At 45.1% G+C, this 22874-nt stretch overlaps 1 protein-coding gene across 3 annotated transcripts in view; it reads right to left on the bottom strand.

The window, feature by feature from the left end:
* Nucleotides 1-22874, bottom strand: part of agap1 (ArfGAP with GTPase domain, ankyrin repeat and PH domain 1) — a 1020940-nt gene that overhangs the window by 251533 nt on the left and 746533 nt on the right. For all 3 annotated transcript variants that reach the window (XM_070876105.1, XM_070876104.1, XM_070876106.1), the window contains one exon: nucleotides 544-705. In XM_070876105.1, coding sequence (XP_070732206.1) covers nucleotides 544-705 — 162 coding nt within the window. The remainder of the gene's footprint in view (nucleotides 1-543; nucleotides 706-22874) is intronic.

Below are 22874 nucleotides of genomic sequence, written 5' to 3'. Positions count from 1 at the left end.
AATTGGATAACTCTTTCAAAGAGTCGGCACAGGCACGATGGACTGAATGGCTGAATGGCCTCTTTCTGTGCTGCATGATTGCATGTGATTGGACAAACTGTACTTAAGACAATAAATCCTAATGCTCTGCTGTATTTTTAATTCAGATTCTCAGATTGTCCCATGCCACTCCTACGACTGGTGCCACATATATATGCCCTGGTACTTCACTCTGTGTCATGTATAGTACAAAATGGTCTCTTCAAACATTGTTCAATTCTGAAAGGACAGAATCTATAATTGTGTAACTGAATGTCAACTTGAAGTGTGAAAAATATTGTACAACTATTTTGTTAATGCTCACCATTACACTTTCTGAAATCCAGAAAGATTTAAATCCAGTAGGCTTTGCAAATCGTACATGGTATCACGTACACAGTTTCAAGACTGCATTTTAGCACCGAGTTCACTGAACACAAAGATTTGGCCTTTGTAGCCAAGTCTTTCACTCCCTCCCAGGCAATCACAACCAAACCTTTTTTTAAGCCAGATTTTGTTTCTTACCACTGCTGATGCCAGAGTTGGCGATGACTGTTGCTTCGCTCCACTGGTCAGCACTGGAGACAGAGTATGAACGTTGGTGCATGCCCTCAGGGCGGCTGTTGAAGGAGACCAGACTGATCCCACTTGCCATCTGCGATGCTGATCCTGTAGGGGTCACGTTACCTGAAGTTGAAAAAAAAGGTGTCAAATCCCTGAACCAACGTGGAAGCATCCCCTGGTGCAGTGTGTGACTTACTCAAAGATACGTTGTAGTGATGCACCATTCATGTTACCAACACATCACTATCCAACAGCAACAATATGCTCAGTGTGGGAGTGGATGGAACAACACAGAGGCTCTGTATTTACCCTGCGTAAACTTCAGCTTATCCAAAACTCTGCTGCCTGTATCCTAACTCACATCAAATCCCGTTCACCCATCACCCATATGCTCGCTGACCTAGATTGGCTTCCGGTACGGCAATGCCTCAATCTTAAAATGCTTATCCTGGTTTTCAATTTCCTCCATGACCTGGCCCCTCTCCATCTCTAACCTTCTCCAGCCCTACAACCCTTGCACATCCCTGATTTTAATCATTGCAACATTGGCAGCCATGCCTTCAGCTGCCTAGTCTCGATGCTCTGGAATTCCCTCCCTAAACCTCTGTGCCTCGCTACCTCTCTTTCCTCCTTTCAGATACTACTTAAAAACTACCTCTTTGACCAAGGTTTTAGTCATCTATCCCAATATCTCATGTGGCTTAGTACCAAATTTTGTTCCTGTGAAGTACCTTGGGACGGTTCACTGTTAAAGGCGCTATATAAATTGTTGTTGTATGCTTATTTGTAACAAAGCTATTTCCATCAATAGACAAGGTGGTTCCTGGGGAAGCAGCCATACGCTTATTTATATGAGTTTTACGTGGTGCGGGTGGTGTTGCGGGCAGTTCAGGGGATCACCAACTCATATTTAATAACATTAGCTAAGGATTTCTTGGGTTGATCGAGTACAGCAATGCCTCAATCTTAAAATGCTTATCCTGGTTTTCAATTCCCTCCATGACCTGGCCCCTCTCCAACTCTAACCTCCTCCAGCCCTACAACCCTCCGAATTCTCTTCGCTCCACCAATTCTGGCCTCTTGCCGGGTTCCTTATAATATTGGTATCACATTGATAAGAGTTTTCAGTATAAACAAGTTTATGAACTATTGAGGAGAATGAAAGAAAAAGGAAACATAGAAACATAGAAACATAGAAAATAGGTGCAGGAGTAGGCCATTCGGCCCTTCTAGCCTGCACCGCCATTCAATGAGTTCATGGCTGAACATTCAACTTCAGTACCCCATTCCTGCTTTCTCGCCATACCCCTTGATTCCCCCTAGTAGTAAGGACCTCATCTAACTTCTTTTTGAATATATTTAGTGAATTGGCCTCAACAACTTTCTGTGGTAGAGAATTCCACAGGTTCACCACTCTCTGGGTGAAGAAGTTCCTCCGCATCTCGGTCCTAAATGGCTTACCCCTTATCCTTAGACTGTGACCTCTGGTTCTGGACTTCCCCAACATTGGGAACATTCTTCCTGCATCTAACCTGTCTAACCCCGTCAGAATTTTAAATGTTTCTATGAGGTCCCCTCTCATTCTTCTGAACTCCAGTGAATACAAGCCCAGTTGATCCAGTCTTTCTTGATAGGTCAGTCCCGCCATCCCGGGAATCAGTCTGGTGAACCTTCGCTGCACTCCCTCAATAGCAAGAATGTCCTTCCTCAGGTTAGGAGACCAAAACTGTACACAATACTCCAGGTGTGGCCTCACCAATGCCCTGTACAGCTGTAGCAACACCTCCCTGCCCCTGTACTCAAATCCCCTTGCTATGAAGGCCAACATGCCATTTGCTTTCTTAACCGCCTGCTGCACCTGCATGCCAACCTTCAATGACTGATGTACCATGACACCCAGGTCTCTTTGCACCTCCCCTTTTCCTAATCTGTCACCATTCAGATAATAGTCTGTCTCTCTGTTTTTACCACCAAAGTGGATAACCTCACATTTATCCACATTATACTTCATCTGCCATGCATTTGCCCACTCATCTAACCTATCCAAGTCGCTCTGCAGCCTCACAGCATCCTCCTCGCAGCTCACACTGCCACCCAACTTAGTGTCATCCGCAAATTTGGAGATACTACATTTAATCCCCTCATCTAAATCATTAATGTACAGTGTAAACAGCTGGGGCCCCAGCACAGAACCTTGCGGTACCCCACTAGTCACTGCCTGCCATTCTGAAAAGTACCCATTTACTCCTACTCTTTGCTTCCTGTCTGACAACCAGTTCTCAATCCATGTCAGTACACTACCCCCAATCCCATGTGCTCTAACTTTGCACATCAATCTCTTGTGTGGGACCTTGTCGAACGCCTTCTGAAAGTCCAAATATACCACATCAACTGGTTCTCCCTTATCCACTCTACTGGAAACATCCTCAAAAAATTCCAGAAGATTTGTCAAGCATGATTTCCCTTTCACAAATCCATGCTGACTTGGACCTATCATGTCACCTCTTTCCAAATGCACTGCTATGACATCCTTAATAATTGATTCCATCATTTTACCCACTACCGATGTCAGGCTGACCGGTCTATAATTCCCTGCTTTCTCTCTCCCTCCTTTTTTAAAAAGTGGGGTTACATTGGCTACCCTCCACTCCATAGGAACTGATCCAGAGTCAATGGAATGTTGGAAAATGACTGTCAACGCATCCGCTATTTCCAAGGCCACCTCCTTAAGTACTCTGGGATGCAGTCCATCAGGCCCTGGGGATTTATCGGCCTTCAATCCCATCAATTTCCCCAACACAATTTCCCGGCTAATAAGGATTTCCCTCAGTTCCTCCTCCTTACTAGACCCCCCGACCCCTTTTATAACCGGAAGGTTGTTCGTGTCCTCCTTCGTGAATACCGAACCAAAGTACTTGTTCAATTGGTCCGCCATTTCTTTGTTCCCCGTTATGACTTCCCCTGATTCTGACTGCAGGGGACCTACATTTGTCTTTACTAACCTTTTTCTCTTTACATATCTATAGAAACTTTTGCAATCCATCTTAATGTTCCCTGCAAGCTTCTTCTCATACTCCATTTTCCCTGCCCTAATCAAACCCTTTGTCCTCCTCTGCTGAGTTCTAAATTTCTCCCAGTCCCCAGGTTCGCTGCTATTTCTGGCCAATTTGTATGCCACTTCCTTGGCTTTAATACTATCCCTGATTTCCCTTGATAGCCACGGTTGAGCCACCTTCCCTTTTTTATTTTTATGCCAGACAGGAATGTACAATTGTTGTAGTTCATCCATGCGGTCTCTAAATGTCTGCCATTGCCCATCCACAGTCAACCTCTTAAGTATCATTCGCCAATCCATCCCAGCCAATTCACGCCTCATACCTTCAAAGTTAGCCTTCTTTAAGTTCTGGACCATGGTCTCTGAATTAACTGTTTCATTCTCCATCCCAATGCAGAATTCCACCATATTATGGTCACTCTTCCCCAAGGGGCCTCGCACAACGAGATTGCTAATTAATCCTCTCTCATTACATAACACCCAGTCTAAGATGGCCTCCCCCCTAGTTGGTTCCTCGACATATTGGTCTAAAAAACCATCCCTTATGCACTCCAGGAAATCCTCCTCCACCGTATTGCTTCCAGTTTGGTTAGCCCAATCTATGTGCATATTAAAGTCACCCATTATAACTGCTGCACCTTTATTGCACGCACCCCTAATTTCATGTTTGATGCCCTCCCCAACATCACTACTACTGTTTGGAGGTCTGTACACAACTCCCACTAACGTTTTTTGCCCTTTGGTGTTCTGCAGCTCTACCCATATAGATTCCACATCATCCAAGCTAATGTCCTTCCTAACTATTGCCTTAATATCCTCCTTAACCAGCAATGCTACCCCACCTCCTTTTCCTTTTATTCTATCCTTCCTGAATGTTGAATACCCCTGGGTGTTGAGTTCCCAGCCCTGATCATCCTGGAGCCACGTCTCCGTAATCCCAATCACATCATATTTGTTAACATCTATTTGCACAGTTAATTCATCCACCTTATTGCGGATACTCCTTGCATTAAGACACAAAGCCTTTAGGCTTGTTTTTTTAACACCCTCTGTCCTTTTAGAATTTTGCTGTACAATGGCCCTTTTTGTTCTTTGCCTTGGGTTTCTCTGCCCTCCACTTTTCCTCATCTCCTTTCTGTCTTTTGTTTTTGCCTCCTTTTTGTTTCCCTCTATCTCCCTGCATTGGTTCCCATCCCCCTGCCATATTAGTTTAACTCCTCCCCAACAGCACTAGCAAACACTCCCCCGAGGACATTGGTTCCGATTCTGCCCAGGTGCAGACCGTCCGGATTGTACTGGTCCCACCTCCCCCAGAACCGGTTCCAATGCCCCAGGAATTTGAATCCCTCCCTGCTGCACCATTGCTCAAGCCACGTATTCATCTGAGCTATCCTGCGATTCCTACTCTGACTAGCACGTGGCACTGGTAGCAATCCCGAGATTACTACTTTTGAGGTCCTACTTTTTAATTTAGCTCCTAGCTCCTTAAATTCATTTCGTAGGAACTCATCAGAGCGAAAGACAGACAAGAGAGAAAGAAAGAATATGGAGCAGGCAGACATGGAAATGCCCCAAGTACACACCTGTATTGACTGAGTGAGGTGAGGTGGATGGGCTAAACAGTTTCTTGTTGCTAAATTCTTCGTTTTACTCAGGCTACTTCCACGTGGTTGAAATATCACATCCCTGGGATTCAGCATTGGCCTCGAAGTGAAACATTTCCTGGACAGCATTAAATTACTTGTCTATGCGTAAAACTACCTTACAGCTTGGCAGATTGGGAGACCCACTGCGACCTGAATAATACCGTCCGTTTACGGGGTACGGTAGAATAGTGGTTATAGTACTTCACTAGTAAGCCGGAAGCCTGGACTAATGATCTGGAGATATGAGTTCAAATCCTACCACGGCAGCTGGGGAATTTAAATTCAGTTAATTAAATAAATCTGGAATAGAAAGCTAGTAATGGTGAACATGAAACTACCAGATTGTCATAAATACCCATCTGGCTCACTAATGTCCCTTGTGGAAGGAAATCTGCCTTCCTCATCCAATCTGGCCGATATGTGACTCCCGACTCAGAGCAATGCCTTAACTGCCCTCTGAAATGGCCTTGCAAGTCACTCAGTTGTATAAGGTGGATCACCACCACCTTCTCAAGGGCAATTAGGGATGGGTAATAAATGCTGGCTTTGCCTGCGACACCCACATCCCGAGTATAAATAAAACAAAAAAAAACAGTCTGAATCCAATAGCAGCAGCAGGCTCGAAATCTTACTCTATTTGAACACCATGGGGGATCCCTATCTTTGGTAAATATGCTAACGTATCTTTAAAGTGCTAGCAGACAGAGGAAATATCCCCTCACTTCTGCTGAATCTGACACATGCATAGGGAGAAAGATACCTCTATGCTATCCGTCTTTCAGATGAGCCGTTAAATCGAGGCCCCGTCTGCCCTCTCAGGTGGATGTAAAAGATCCCATGGCACTATTTCGAAGAGTAACAAGGGTGTTCTCCAGTGTCCTGGCTAATATTTATCCCTCAATCAACATCACTAAGACAGATTATCTGGTCATTATCACAGTGCTGTTTGGGGGAGCTTGCTGTGTGCAAATTAGCTGCCATGTTTCCTACATTACAACCACGTCTACATTCCAAGTAGTACTCCGTTGACTGTGAAGCGATTTGGGACACCCAGTGGTCATGAAAGGTGCTACATAAATACAAGTCTTTATGTGCAGAGACATCATCAATGTATTTTAAAAATGTTGCTCACAATGTCGCGACATATAACCACCTGAGTGATTCTCTCTCTCCATCCCACAATGTGATATCTGTGCTCCGAAGCAATCCTATCCTAGTTTCAAGCTATCATTTTGGAAATTTCATTCTGCAGCCAGTTTGGTCAAAATATAATGTAAACTCCGTAACGTTTCTCTGTTGTACCAGCTCCATTCCTCTGCATAAGTACAACATATATAGTTTAAAAATGGGGGTGTGTATAAAATATAAGCCCCGAACTTGGTGGAAGCTAAGTTCCCCGCCCAAAGGGCCACTGACATACCTGACGGTACTTTGGGCGGGAGATTCGTGAAAAAGTCTGGGAAAGACCGCCTGGCGGCAAAAAAACGACTTACGCCATGAATTTGGGCGGCAGCGGGCGAGGATTGAGTCGGGCCCAGGGAGGGGGGGGGCGGGGGGGAACATATAAAATGTAACATTTTTTTATTACAAAAAACCACTGCAAAATCTTCAGGGGACCCCATGCACCTGAAATGCTGGAAAAAAAAAGTTTCCGAATATTTTTTTGCAGGTCTTCTTACTTAGCGTTGAGGTTCGATCTGCCTCCACGCATCGGTCCTTTCCCCTGCTGCAACAGACTCCCGCCCAGACCAAACTGTCATCTCGGCGGGCGGGAGGACACTTTCGTGAGTTGTGTGTCAGCGGACGGTTCCCAGCGATCTTCCCTCCCCGCCGTTGGGAGGTCTCCTCCAAACTCGCTTGGAGGGGAGACCGCCCAGAAAACTCGGCGGCACTCGACGTTGACTGCACCAAGTTCAGCCCCATAGAATCATACAACCCTCTCAGGATTCTGTTATTGAAGAAGATTTAGATTTCATAGAATCTTACAGCACAGAAGGAGGCCATTCAGCCTATCATGTCTGTGCTGGCTCTTTGAAAGAGCTATCCAATTAGTGGCAGAAAAAAATCAAAGAGCAAGTTATTATTTAAATGGAGAAAGATTGCAAAGTGCTGCAGTACAGCGGGACCTGGGGGTACTTGTGCATGAAACACAAAAGGATAGTATGCAGGTACAGCATGTGATCAGGAAGGCCAATGGTATCTTGGCCTTTATTGCAAAGGGGATGGAGTATAAAAGCAGGGAAGTCTTGCTACAGCTATATAAGGTATTGGTGAGGCCACACCTGGAATACTGCGTGCAGTTTTAGTTTCCATATTTATGAAAGGATATACTTGCTTTGGAGGCAGTTCAGAGAAGGTTCACTCGGTTGATTCTGGGGATGAGGGGGTTGACTTATGAGGAAAGATTGAGTAGGTTGAGCCTCTACTCATTGGAATTCAGAAGAATGAGAGGTGATCTTATCGAGACGTATAAGATTATGAGGGGGCTTGACAACATGGATGCAGAGAGGACGTTTCCACTAATGGAGATTCGAACGAGAGGGCACGATCTTAGAATAAGGGGCCGCCCATTTAAAACAGAGATGAGGAAAAATTTCTTCTCTCAGAGGGTTGTGAATCTATGGAATTCGCTGCCTCAGAGAGCTGTGGAAACTGGGACATTGAATAAATTTAAGACAGAAATAGAAACATAGAAACATAGAAAATAGGTGGAGTAGGACATTCGGCCTTTTGAGCCTGCACCGCCATTCAATAAGTTCATGGCTGATCATTCCCTCAGTACCCCTTTCCTGCTTTCACTCCATACCCCTTGATCCCCTTAGCCGTAAGGGCCATATCGAACTCCCTCTTGAATATATCCAATGAACTGACATCAACAACTCTCTGCGGCAGGGAATTTCATAGGTTAACAACTCATCTTTCATAGGTTAATAAGTTTCTCCTCATCTCAGTCCTAAATGGCCTACCCCTTATCCTAAGACTATGTCCCCTGCTTCTGGACTTCCCCAACAGCGGGAACATTCTTCCCGCATCTAACCTGTCCAGTCCCGTCAGAATCTTATACGTTTCTAGGAGATCCCCTCTCATCCTTCTAAACTCAGTGAATAAAGGCCCAGTTGATCCAGTCTCTCCTCATATGACAGTCCAGCCATCCCTGGAATCAGTCTGGTGAACTTTCGCTGCACTCCCTCAATAGCAAGAACGTCCTTCCTCAGATTAGGAGATCAAAACTGTACACAATATTCCAAGTGAGGCCTCACCAAGGCCCTGTACAACTGAGTAAGACCTCCCTGCTCCTATACTCAAATCCCCTAGCTGTGAAGGCCAACATACCATTTGCCTTCTTCACCGCCTGCTGTACCTGCATGCCCACTTTCAGTGACTGATGAACCATGACACCCAGGTCTCGTTGCACCTCCCCTTTTCCTAATCTGCCGCCATTCAGATAATATTCTGCCTTCGTGTTTTTGCCTCCAAAATTTATCCACATTATACTGCATCTGCCATGCATTTGCCCACTCACCTAACCTGTCCAAGTCACCCTGCAGCATCTTAGCGTCCTCCTCACAGCTCACACCGCCACCCAGTTTAATGTCATCCGCAAACTTGGAGATATTACACTCAATTCCTTCATCTAAATCGTTAATGTATATTGTAAAGAGCTGGGGTCCCAGCACTGAGCCCTGCGGCACTCCACTAGTCACTGCCTGCCATTCTGAAAAGGACCCGTTTATCCCGACTCTCCTCTTCCTGTCTGCCAACCAGTTCTCTTTCCACGTCAGTACATTACCCCCAATATCACACACTTTGATTTTGCACACCAATTTCTTGGCGGGACCCTGTCAAAAGCCTTTTGAAAGTCCAAATACACCACATCCACTGGTTCCCCCTTGTCCAATCTGCTGGTTACATCCTCAAAAAATTCCAGAAGATTCGTCAAGCATGATTTCCCTTTCATAAATCCATGCTGACTTGGACCGATCCTGTCACTGCTTTCCAAATGCGCTGCTATTTCATCCTTAATGATTGATTCCAACATTTTCCCCACTACTGATGTCAGGCTAACCGGTCTATAATTACCCGTTTTCTCCCTCCCTCCTTTTTTAAAAAGTGGTGTTACATCAGCTACCCTCCAGTCCATAGGAACTGGTCCAGAGTCGATTGACTGTTGGAAAATGATCACCAATGCATCCACTATTTCTAGGGCCACTTCCTTAAGTACTCTGGGTACAGTTTCTTAAACGATAAGGGGATATGGGGTTACGGGGAGCGGGCGGGGAAGTGGAGCTGAGTCCATGATCAGATCAGCCATGATCTTATTGAATGGCAGAGCAGGCTCGAGGGGCTGTATGGCCGACTCCTGTGTCTATTTCTTATGTTCTAATGTTCTTATGTTTTCTTTCGTTCTTTCCACATATCCCTGAAAATGTTTCCTTTTCAAGTATGTATCCAATTCCCTTTTGAAAGTTACTACTAAATCGGTTTCCACCGCCCTTTCAGGCAGTGCATTCCAGATCATCATAACTCGCTGCGTAAAATAAATTCTCCACATCTCCGCACCCTGGTTCTTTTGCCAATTATCTTAAATCTGTGTCCTCTGATTACCGACCCTCCTGCCAGTGGAAACAGTTTCTCCCGATCTACTCTATCAAAATCCTTCATAATTTTGAACACCTGTACTAAATCTCTGCTTCACCGTCTCTCCTCCAAGGAAAACAATCCCAGCTTCTCTAATCTCTCCATAATAGGTAGCAGCCCAGATAGGAATGTGTGGTTCTGATATCTGAACTTTTTTTTTCTTGCTGAGGGACTTCAGTGCAAGTTGAGATGTAAATAGCCACACAAATCAAACTTGTAGCTTGCTCACTGAGCATGGATTAAGGACATTGGAACAAATCCATTTATATAGTTCACAGTGCACCTGGATTAAAAATGTGCTCAATTGTGACTTCAGCTTTAAATGTTAAGATTTCTAAATGATCATTTAACCAATTTGCTCTAACCTGCCCAGCACACTTTGGCGTTTGAGGTTCAGGTGCATCCATGTGTGTTTAGAACAGCTGAAGAAAGTATTGGAATGAGTTCAAACAAGATTTCTAAACTTGCAGGAAAAAATGCTTCAGTACACTTTAAAGAATAACTGCGCTTTAATCTTATTCACAATTTTTAAAACTCCTGAAACAAGCCCACAGTTTTGTCACGTCTGTGTGTTTTTGCAGCTCTCCACAGAGCGTACCACTGATGAAATCATGGGTTGACACTCACCTTTTCTCCATTCTCTCCCTCTTTTTCTGACTAACATTAGTTCCCCAGGCACCAATGGCCCTCCTGCCCCTATGCCCATTACGCATTTGGACAGATAATCTTGCCACAGAATGGGCATCATCGACAATCCAAACCTTATTTTCACCTGATGCCCACATACATAACATCCAGCAGAGACTCTGGATAGAGATGAGAATCAGAAAACCCTTGCAGGTTCTCCTCCTCCATAAGCCATGATCACTGCTTTAGTCATAATTCTTGCTGATATCAGCTGATTCACAAGCTCATTCCATTTTGTGCTCAATCTACGTAAAACGTACTCATTAACCTACATTAGTTCCTTCAGCCCTACAACCGTCCTGGATCTCTCTCTCCTCCCTTCAGAAGCACTTTAAAATCTACCTCCTATCTCCTTATATGACTCGGTGTCAAATTATGTCTGATTTACACCTCTGTAAAGCGCCTGGGGTCGTTTTTCTACGATAAAGGTGCTATATAAATACAAGTTGTTGTTGTTATAAAAGAAAACTGAATTCATAACAAATGATTTTCAACGCATTCTGTGCATAGTTATATAGAAATTGTAGATAATCTCATCCCAGCCTACCCTGTCCAAACTGGTGGATGGCAGCTTAATATTCTCAAACTGTTTCTCCAACAGCTGGGCTAAGGGCGGGAATGGGTTAAATGACAGCAGGTACCTAATGATGTGCCGACCCACTCGCATCATCTACAATTGGTACTTACACAAGAGAGCACTCTGCTGTTAGCAAATGGATTTTAATTTTCAGTAGACTAGGCACACGCCTGCACAGCGATTAACCAGCCCCCCCACCGCCCCCCCCCCCCCACACCACCTTTCAGGGGTCATTCCACTGCAGCAGGAAAGAGTCACACTCACAACTGCCAAATACAAAGGGCGTCATTTATCATGCGCACTCCTATGCATATTGGATCAGTTTCCTACTCGCTTGTTTTTGATCAATCAAATGTTACAGTCAGATTTCAGTTCTTATAGGGTGCTGTTCCTGGATTATTTTATTCTTGGTTTTCAACGACAGCACTCAGTTGGTGGTCGAAACAAAAAAAGCATCCAGCATCAAACATCACAATCCCTGAGTATGTCCTGTCCCACTAGCAGGAGAGACCCACCAGAGGTGGCAGCACAGTTGGGAAGGAGTGGCCCTGGGAGTCCTCAACATTGACTCCTGACCCCATGAAGTCTCAAGACATCAGGTCAAACATGAGCAAGGAAACCTCCTGCTGATTACACTTACTGCCCTCCCTCAGCTTATGAATCAGTACTCCTCCATGTTGAACACCAGTTGAAAGAAGCACCGAGGGTGGGGGACTTCAATATCTATCACCAAGAGTGGCTCAGACGCACTACTACTGGCCGAGCTCTGAAGGCCATAGCTGCCAGACTAGGCCTGCGGTAGGTGGTGAGAGAACTAACACGAGGGAAAAACCTACTTGACCTCGTCCTCACCAATCTACCTGAAGAAGCATCTGTCCATGACAGTACTGGTAGGAGTGACCATCACACAATCGTTGTGGAGACAAAGTCCCGTATTCACACTGAGGACAGCCTCCATCATATTATATGGCACTACCACCGTGTTAAGTGGGATAGACTCAGAACAGATCAAGCAGCTCAAAACTGGGCATCCTAGAGGCAATGTGGGCCATCAGCAACAGCAGATTAATATTCCACCACAATCTGTATCCTCATGGCCCGGCATATTCCTCACTCTACCATTACCATCAAGCCAGGGAACCAACCGTGGTTCAATGAGGAGTGTAGAAGTGCATGCCACGAGCAGCACCAGGCGTACCTAAAAATGAGGTGCCAACTTGGTGAAGCTACAACACAGGATTACACAGGACAGGGGATGCATGAGCAGAGACACCTTGGGGTATATGTGCACAATTCATTGAAGGTGACACGGTAGGTTGAGAAAGCGATTAAAAAAGCATACGGGATACTGGGCTTCATAACTAGATGCAAAGAGTACAAAAACAAGGAAGTTATGATGAACCTTCAAGAATTATTCCAGGGACTTCAGTTACGTGTATAGAGTAGATAAGCTGGGGTTGTTCTCCTTAGAGCAGAGATTTTGAGAAAAGGTTTGATAGAGGCATTCAAAATCATGAGGGGTCTAGACAGAGTAGATAGAGAGAAACTGTTCCCATTGGCGGAAGGGTCGAGAACCAGAAGACACAATTTTAAGGTGACTGGCAAAAGAACCAAAGGCGACATGAGGAAAACTTTTTCACGCAGCGATTGGTTAGGATCTGGAATGCCGGAAAGGGTGGTGGAGGAAGACTCAATCGTGGCTTTCAAAAGGGAATTGGATAAGTACCTGAAGGAAAAAAAAATTGCAGAGCTGCAGGGAAAGGGCGAGTGAGACTAGCTGAAGTGCTCTTGCAGAGAGCCGGCACGGGCTCGACGGGCCGAATGGCCTCCTTCTGTGCTGTAACCATGCTATGATTCTATTCTATGATTCTATGAAAGCTCTGTTGTTGTGCCACATCTCTTTGTACCTCCCCTTTTACTAATCTGTCACCATTCAGATAATAATCTGCCTTCCTGTTTTTGCCACCAAAGTGGATAACCTTACATTTATCCATATTATACTGCAGCTGCCATGCATTTTCCCATTCCCCTAACCTGTCCAAGTCCCCCTGCAGCCTCTTAGCATCCTCCTTGCAGCTCGCACTGCCACCCAGCTTAGTGTCATCTGCAAACTTGGAGGTATTACTTTCAATTCCTTCGTCTAAATCATGAATGTATATTGTAAATAGCTGGGGTCCCAGCACTGAACCCTGGGGCACCCCACTAGTCACTGCCTGCCATTCTGAAAAGGACTCGTTTATTCCCACTCTTTGCTTCCTGTCTGCCAACCAGTTCTCTATCCACATTAGTACATTACCCCCAATACCATGTGCCTTAATTTTGCACATTAATCTCTTGTGTGAGACCTTGTCAAAAGCCTTTTGAAAGTCCAAATACACCACATCCACTGGTACAGAGACTACAAGAGAGTCTAACCATCGCCCCTTGATATTCAGTGGCATTACCATCACTGAATCCCCCACTATCAACATCCTGGGGATCACCATTGACCAGAAACTCAATTGGACCAGCCACATAAATACTGTGGCAACAAGAGCAGGTCAGAGGCTAGGTATTCTGTGACGAGTATCTCACCTCCTGACTCCCCAAAGCCTTTCCAACATCTATAAAGGCACAAGTCAGGAGTGTGATGGAATATGATCCAGTTGCCTGGATGAGTGCAGCTCCAACAACACTCGAGAAGCTCAACACCATCCAGGACAAAAAAGCCCATTTGATTGGCACCCCATCCACCACCTTAAACATTCACTCCATCCACCACTGGCACACAATGTCTGTAATGTGTACCATCTACAAGATGTACTGCAGTGACTCACCAAGGCTTCTTCAACAGCACCTCCTAAACCCACAACCTCTACCACCGAGAAGGACCAGGGCAGCAAGCGCATGGGAACACCATCACCTGCTAATTCCCCTCCAAGTCACACACCATCCTGACTTGGAAATATATCGCCGTTCCTTCATCGTCGCTAGGTCAAAATCATGGAACTCCCTCGCCAACAGCACTATGGGAGCACCTTCACTTCACGGACTGCAGCGGTTCATGAATGCAGTGGTGATGAAGAATGGGCAATAAATTTTGGCCTTGGCAGTGATGCTCACATTCCATGAATAAATTCAAAAAAACTTATTAAACAAAATTACACAGCCAAATTTTGCTCACTGGGTTAATGTAGGGCCTGGTGCAACACTGAGCCATACGTCGGCCCTGGTTCAACCCGCAGTCTGTGTTGAGTTACTGGGAGGACTACAATGAGCCTCAATGTCCCTGGGTTAGAATTCCAGTAATCGCTGGTAGAAAATGTGCAAATAGCTTTCAAGGTTAGGAGCACACTCGACTGTGCTCAATGCCCCTCCACTCACACATTAGCCTGTCTAGGCTCAAATAAGAAAAATGGTCACTTTTGCATTGTACCAAGTAGGCCGCTGGTGCCCGTAAAATTACACTTCAGCATGAGTCAGTAAAGTCAGGAATGGAGGGATGAACAGGAGACGACTGGAAAACAGACAGCACAAACTTTTGTGTTAATGAAAAAATGTAGTAATGGGAAATTGGTGGTTTTACAAAGCAAGTAGACAATGCTATGAAACAGTAAAGGAAGGCTGAGGGAAACTTGATAGAGATCTTTAACATAATGAAGGGGTTCGATAGAGAGGATCATTCCACTTGTGGGATAAACCAAAACTAGGGGCCATAAGTATAAGATAGTCATTAATAAATCCAATAGGGAATTCAGGAGAAACTTCTTTACCCAGAGAGTGGTGAGAATGCGGAACCTGCTACGACAAGATTAGTTGAGGCAAATAGCATAGATGCATTTAAGGTGAAGCTACTAGATAAGCACGGAGGAGGAAGGCATAGAAGGATATGCTGATAGGGTTAGATGAAGTTGAGTGAGAGCTGGCTCGTGTGGAGCATAAGCACCGGCAAAGGCCTAAAATGCTAGAAATCTCAGCAGGTCAGGCAGCATCTGTGCAGAGAGAAACAGAGTTAACATTTCAGGTCAATGACCCTTTGTCAGAACTGGCGAATGTTCGAAATGAACAGATAGGGTGGAAGACAGGAGAGATTTGAGAAACAAAAGGGATGATGGGCCAACTTGAAATGGTAATGGCAGAAGTTAGATTAGTCTAGATAGGGTGTGAATGGCAGAATAATTACCAGCTGCCATGGGAAACAGAGAAAAAAAACCATAAGATCGGCGGGGGCGGGGGTTAAAAAAAAAAGAGGAAAGGGAGCAAAATATGGGCAGAGGTTATGGTCTGAAATTGAACTCGATGTTGAGTCCAGAAGGCTGTAAAGTGCCTTAACGAAAGATGAGGTGCTGTTTCCTCGAGCTTGTGTTGAGCTTCATTGGAACAGTGTCGACACCGAGGACGGATATATCAGAGTGGGAGTGGAGCATTCTGAACGGACCGCTCCCTCCACGACACCCTGGTCCATTCCGCAGTCACTCCCAGCACCCCTTCCCCTTCCCACTGACCAGGGCTCCAAATCCTCAAGGTGAAAGTGTGATTTACTTGTACTTCTTTCAATTTAGTATACTGTATTTGCTGCTCATGATGTCTCCTCTATATTGGGGAGACCAAACACAGATTGGGTAATGGCTTTGCGGAACACCTCCGTTCAGTCCGTAAGCGTGGCCCTGAGTTTCCGGTCGCCTGTCACTTTAATTCTCCGCTCCACTCCCAGTCTGATATATCCGTCCTCGGCCTCCTCCACTGTTCCAATGAAGCTCAACGCAAGCTCGAGGAACAGCACCTCATCTTTTGTTTAGGTACTTTCATCATCATCATCATCGTCAGGCACTTTACAGCCTTCTGGACTCAACATCGTGTACAACAATTTCAGACCATAACCTCTGCCCATATTTGGCTCCCTTTCTTTTTCTAACTTCTGCCATTACCATCTCATGTCGGCCCATCATCTCTTTTGTCTCTCCAATCTCTCCTGTCTTTCACCCTATCACAGACCTTCCCTTTTGTTCTTTATTCCCCTCCCCCTTTCAGTGCTCCTTAAGAATTTGTTCATTTCGAACATTGGCCAGTTCTGACGAAGGGTCATCGACCTGAAACGTTAACTGTGTTTCTCTCTCCACAGATGCTGCCTGACCAGCTGAGATTTTCAGCATTTTCTGTTTTTATTTCAGATTCCAGCATTTGCAGTATTTTGCTTTTGTATTGCTAAAGACCTGTTGGGCCCAAAGGTCTCTTGCTGTACTGTAAATACTAGCAGAATCCTTGGTTTTCTAGCCAGAGGCACAGATTACAAAACCAAGGAGGTTTGTACTAGATTTAGTTGGAGTAGTGTGTACTGTCTGGGAAACCTCATTAAAGAAAGACTATCAAAGCAACGGGAAAAGTACAGCATACAGTCGCATAATTGTTACTTGGAACATGGGATAACTGGTATGAAGATTTGAGACCTTTTGGGCTTTTTTCACTGTAACAGAGAAGGTTAAGTAGTGGCCTATGAGAGATCCTGGAGTTTATGAACGGTGGTGGATTTTTTCCAGCAGATCAGCGAGATGATAATGAGAGGGCAGAAATTTAAAATGATCACAAAAAGAATGAAAGGAGGTTAGAACAAAATGTCTTTAGAACGAGTGTGGTTAGAATGTGGAATGCTTTGGGGCAAATTGTTTCTTAAGCAGAGTCCATCAATTCTTTTAAAAGGGAATTACATTGTTGTTTGGAAAAGAGAAACATTGACGTGTTTGAGGTTGAGCAGGAGTGTGTGATTCAAGTAGCTGAAAAATACTGGCAGAGATTTGATGGGCCGAATGGCCTGCTTCTCTGCAATAACATTCTATAAATTCTATGACGCTGATTTTAGTGACCCTTGTGCTTGGTTTTTGGGTGTATGGAGGATGTAGCAGGCTGCAATATTTGGCAGGGATCAGTAACACCTGATTTCTGCCGTTACCTCTAGAGTTAGGGACATGTTTTGCAAGTTTCTATCAGAAGAAGGCAAGAGTTTTGCTATCATCGTTGAAGACCCCTGGTCCATTCCCCGGCTATTGGGCAAGCTCGGTGCCAAGAGGCATAAGCTCCCTTTGAATGAAAATGGTTCTGTAGGTGTTAGCTCCTGGCTCTCTGGAACCTGCTCCAGTTAACAGAGAAGTGAGGAATTCGGAGCATCAGCAGCAGCACAACAAACTGCTTTACTCGCACCAATGTATAAAAGTTGCAATTGTGACTTCAATTCACTGGATGGTATGTTGCCTCCCTGGTGCAAGGGTCAAGGATGTCTTGGAGCGGGTGCAGGACATTTTGAAAGGGGAGGGTAAACAGCCAATTATACCAACGATATAGATAAAAAACGGGATGAAGTCCTACAAGACGATTTAGGGAGCTAGAGCTAAATTAAAAAGTAGGACCTCAAAAGTAGTAATCTCAGGATTGCTACCAGTGCCACGTGCTAGTCAGAGTAGGAATCGCAGGATAGCTCAGATGAATACGTGGCTTGAGGAATGGTGCAGAAGGGAGGGATTCAAATTCCTAGGACACTGGAACCGGTTCTGGGGGAGGTGGGACCAGTACAAACTGGACGGTCTGCATCTGGGCAGGACCGGAATCAATGTCCTAGGGGGAGTGTTTGCAAGTGCTGTTGGGGAGGGGTTAAACTAATATGGCAGGGGGATGGTAACCTATGCAGGGAGACAGAGGGAAGTAGAATGGGGGCAGAAGCAAAAGATAGAAAGAGGGAAAGTAAAAGTGGAGGGCAGAGAAACCCAAGGAAAAAAGCAAAAAAGGCCACATTACAGCAACATTTTAAAGGGGCAAAGAATGTTAAAAAGACAAGCCTGAAGGCTCTGTGCCTCAATGCAAGGAGTATTCGGATTAAGGTGGACGAATTAACTGCGCAGATAGCATTTGCTGGTTAAAGAGGAAATTAATGCAATAGTAAGGAAGGACATTAGCTTGGATGATGTGGAATCGGTATGGGTGGAGCTACGGAGTTACTAAGGGCAGAAAACGCTAGTGGGAGTTGTGTACAGACCACCAAACAGTAATAGTGAGGTTGGGGACAGCAGCAAACAAGAAATTAGGCATGCATGCAATAAAGGTACAGCAGTTATAATGGGCAACTTTAACCTACATATTGATTCGGCTAACCAAACTGGTAGCAATGAGGTGGAGGAGGATTTCCGAGAGTGTATTAGGGATGGTTTTCTAAACCAATATGTCGAGGAGCCAACTCGAGGGCTGACCATCCTAGACTGGGTGATGTGTAATGAAAAAGGACTAATTAGCAATCTTGTTGTGCGAGGCCCCTTGGGAAAGAGTGACCATAATATGGTAGAATTCTTTATTAAGATGGAGAGTGACACAGTTAATTCAGAGACGAGGGTCCTGAACGTAAGGAAAGGTAACTTCGATGGTATGAGGCGTGAATTGGCTAGAGTTGGCTGGCGAGTGATACTTAAAGGGTTGACGGTGGATAGGCAATGGCAAACATTCAAAGATCACATGGATGAACTTCAGCAATTGTACATCCCTGTCTGGAGTAAAAAATAAAACTGGGAAGGTGGCTCAACCATGGCTAACAAGGGAAATTAAGGATAGTGTTAAATCCAAGGAAGAGGCATATAAATTGGCCAGAAAAAGCAGCAAACCTGAGGACTGGGAGAAATTTAGAATTCAGCAGAGGAGGACAAAGGGTTTAATTAGGAGGGGGGAAATAGAGTTTGAGAGGAAGCTTGCTGGGAACATAAAAACTGACTGCAAAAGCTTCTATAGATATGTGAAGAGAAAAAGATTAGTGAAGACAAACGTAGGTCCCTTGCAGTCAGATTCAGGTGAATTTATAATGGGGAACAAAGAAATGGCAGACCGGTTAAACAAATACTTTGGTTCTGTCTTCACGAAGGAAGACACAAATACTAAGCGACCGAGAGTCGAGTGAGAAGGAGGAACTGAAGGAAATCCTTAAGAGGCGGGAAATTGTGTTAGGGAAATCGATGGGATTGAAGGCCGATAAATTCCCGGGGCATGAGAGTCTGCAACCCAGAGTACTTAAGGAAGTAGACCTAGAAATAATGGATGCATTGGTGATCATTTTCCAACAGTCTATCGACTCTGGACCAGTTCCTATGGACTGGAAGGTAGCTAATGTAACACCACTTTTTAAGAAGGGAGGGAGAGAGAAGGCGGGTAATTATAGACCAGTTAGCCTGACATCAGTTGTGGGGAAAATGTTGGAATCAATTATTCAAGATGAAATAGCAGCACATTTGGAAAGCAGTGATGGGATCGGTCCAAGTCAGCATGGATTTATGAAAGGGAAATCCAGCTTGACAAATCTTCTAGAATTTTTTGAGGATGTAAGTGGACAAGGGAGAATCGGTGGATTTGATGGATTTGGACTTTCAAAAGGCTTTTGACAAGGTCCTACACAAGAGATTGGTGTGCAAAATTAAAGCACATGGTATTGGGGGTAATGTACTGACGTGGATAGAGAACTGGTTGGCAGACAGGAAGCAGAGTCGGGATAAACGGGTCCTTTTCAGAATGGCAGGCGGTGAACAGGTGGGGTGCTGCAGGGCTCAGTGCTGGGACCCCAGCTATTTACAATATACATTAATGATTTTGATGAGGGAATTGAGTGTAATATCTCCAAGTTTGCAGCTGACACTAAGCTAGGTGGCGATGTGAGCTATGAGGAGGACGCTAAAAGGCTGCAGGGTGACTTGGACAGGTTAGGAGAGAGGGGTAGAGAGTGGCAGATGCAGTATAATGTGGATAAATGTGAGGTTATCCACTTTGGTGGCAAAAACACGAAGGCAGAATATTAACTGAATGGTGGCAGATTAGGAAAAGGGGAGGTGCAACAAGACCTGGGTGTCATGGTACATCAGTCATTGAAAGTTGGCATGCAGGTGCAGCAGGCGGTGAAGGCGGCAAATGGTATGTTGGCCTTCATAGCTAGGAGATTTGAGTATAGGAGCAGGGAGGTCTTACTGCAGTTGTACAGGGCCTTGGTGAGGCCTCACCTGGAATACTGTGCTCAGTTTTGGTCTCGTAATCTGAGGAAGGATGTTCTTGCTATTGAGGGAGTGCAGCGAAGATTCACCAGACTGATTCCAGGGATGGCAGGACTGACATATGAGGAGAGACTGGATCGACTGGCCTGTATTCACTGGCGTTTCGAAGGATGAGGGGATCTCATCAAAACATATAAAATTCTGACGGGACTGGACAGGTTAGATGCAGGAAGAATGTTCCCGATGTTGGGGAAGTCCAGAACCAGGAGACATAGTCTAAGGATAAGGGGTAAGCCATTTAGGACCGGGATGAGGAGAAACTTCTTCACTCAGAGAGTTGTTAATCTGTGGAATTCCCTACCGCAGAGAGTTGTTGATGCCAGTTCATTGGATATATTCAAGAGAGAGTAAAATATGGTCCTTATGGCTAAAGGGATCAAGGGGTATAGAGAGAAAGCAGGAATGGGGTACTGAGGTGAATGATCAGCCATGATCTTATTGAATTGTGGTGCAGGCTCGAAGGGCCGAATGGCCTACTCCTGCACCTATTTTCTATGTTTCTATGTTGCAAACTTTCCCCCATAATCCATGTTTTAAATTGAAAAAAGGAAAAACTTTCATTTACATGCACCTTTCATAACCTCAGTACGTCCCAAGGCGCTTTACAGCCAATAAAGTACTTTTTGAAGTGTAGTCACTGTTGCAATGTAGGAAACGCGGCAGCCAAATTTTGCACAGCAAGATCCCACAAACAGCAATCAGAGAATGACCAGATAATCTGTTTTAGTGATGTTTTCCAGGACACTGGAGAGAACTCCCCTCCTCCTCTTCGAAATAGTGCCATGGGATCTTTTACGTCGACATGAGAGAGCAGACTGGGCCTCAGTTTAAAGACGGTATCTCTGACAGTGCAGCACTCCTTCAACACTGCACTGACACTCTGGAGTGGGACTTGACTCGGAGGCGAGAGAGCTATCAACTGAGCCACAGCTGACAGCTTAAGGAGGAGCATAGTTACATTAAAGTTTAAGTGGATGAAAATAGCAATTTAACTATAACTAAACAAGAGTGGCAGCACAGGAAGGGACAGTGATATATGAGGATGCAGGGCTTTCAAGGACTCTCAATGTTTGATGGCAATGTTATTCCCCCATCTGCAAGCAGCTACCTCACCCCCCAATTCCACCATACTAGTGTGATATCTCCTTCTTACTTTGTCCTTATGACTTGTCAGAAACAGCGCCTGTTGAACTATGACTGGATTTGGGGCCTAGTTTGAGCAATAGACATTGGGCAACTCCATGTTTGAATCCCTCGAATCCGGTTTCTGTGCCTGCCACAGTACCGAAACAGCTCTCATCAAAGTCATAAATGACATCCTTTGTGACTGTGACAAAGGCAAACTATCCCTCCTCATCCTTCTCGACTTGTCTGCAACCTTTGACATGATTGGCCTTCTCGAATGCCTCTCCACCGTCGTCCAGCTCAGTGGGAATGCACTCGCCTGGTTCCATATCTAATCACAGCCAGAGAATCACTTGCAACGGCTTCTCTTCCCGCCCCCACATCTTTACCTCTGGTGTACCCCAAGGATCTATCCCTTGGCCCTCTTCTATTTCTCATCTACATGTTGGCCCTTGATGACATCATCCGGAAACAGTGTCAGTTTCCACATGTACGCTGATCACTACCACTTCTCTCGGCTCCTCCAGAGTCTCTAAATTGTCAGACTGCTTGTCCGACATCCAGTTCTGGATGAGCAGAAAGTTTCTCCAATTGAATATTGGGAAGACTGAAGCCATTGTTTTCGGTCTCCGCCACATACTCCGTTCCCTAAAACACGGACTCCATCCCTCTCCCTAACTCCTGTCTGAGGCTGAACCAAACTGTTTGCAACCTTGGTGTTATATTTGACCCTGAAATGAGCTTTCGATCACATATTCGCAGCATAACTCAGACCACCTATTTCCACCTCCGTAAATTGCCCGTCTCCGTCCTTGCCTCAGCTTATCCGCTGCTGAAACCCTCATCCATGCCTTTGTTACCTCTAGACTTGACTACTCCAAAGCGCTCCTGGCTGGCCTCCCACATTTTACCCTATGTAAACTAGAGGTGATCCAAAACTCGGCTGCCCATGTCCTAACTCGCACCAAGTCCTGTTCACCCATCACCCCTGTGCTCACTGACCTACGTTGGCTCCTGGTTAAGCAAAGCCTCGATTTCAAAATTCTCATCCTTGTTTACAAATTCTTCCATGGCCTCACCCTTCCCTATTTCTATAATCTCCTCCAGCCCCACAATCCCCGAGATGAATGCGCTCCTCTAATTCTGCTGTCCTGAGAATCCTTGATTGTAATCGCTGAACCATCGGTGGCCGTGCCTTCTGTTGCCTAGGCCTCAAGTCCTGGAACTCCCTGCCTAACCCTCTCAGCCTCTCTTTCCTCCTTCAAGATGCTCCTTAAAACCTACCTCTTTGACCAAGCTTTTGATCATCTGTGCTAATTTCTATTTATGCGGCTCGGTGTCAAATTTTTATCGCATAATACTTCCATGAAGCACCTTGGAACATTTCACTACGTTAAAGGCACTATATAAATAAAAGTTGTTGTTGTTGGTCCACTGGACTGGGCTAAGACTGCATTGGCCAAAGTTAATAGCTAACAGTGCAAGGGCAAAGATTTTCATCCATCGTGAAAGAATAC

The sequence above is a fragment of the Pristiophorus japonicus genome, chromosome 3 (assembly GCF_044704955.1).
Source record: "Pristiophorus japonicus isolate sPriJap1 chromosome 3, sPriJap1.hap1, whole genome shotgun sequence".
NCBI classification, from domain to species: Eukaryota; Metazoa; Chordata; class Chondrichthyes; family Pristiophoridae; genus Pristiophorus; species Pristiophorus japonicus.
This window is presented reverse-complemented; position numbering and strand designations above follow the sequence as displayed.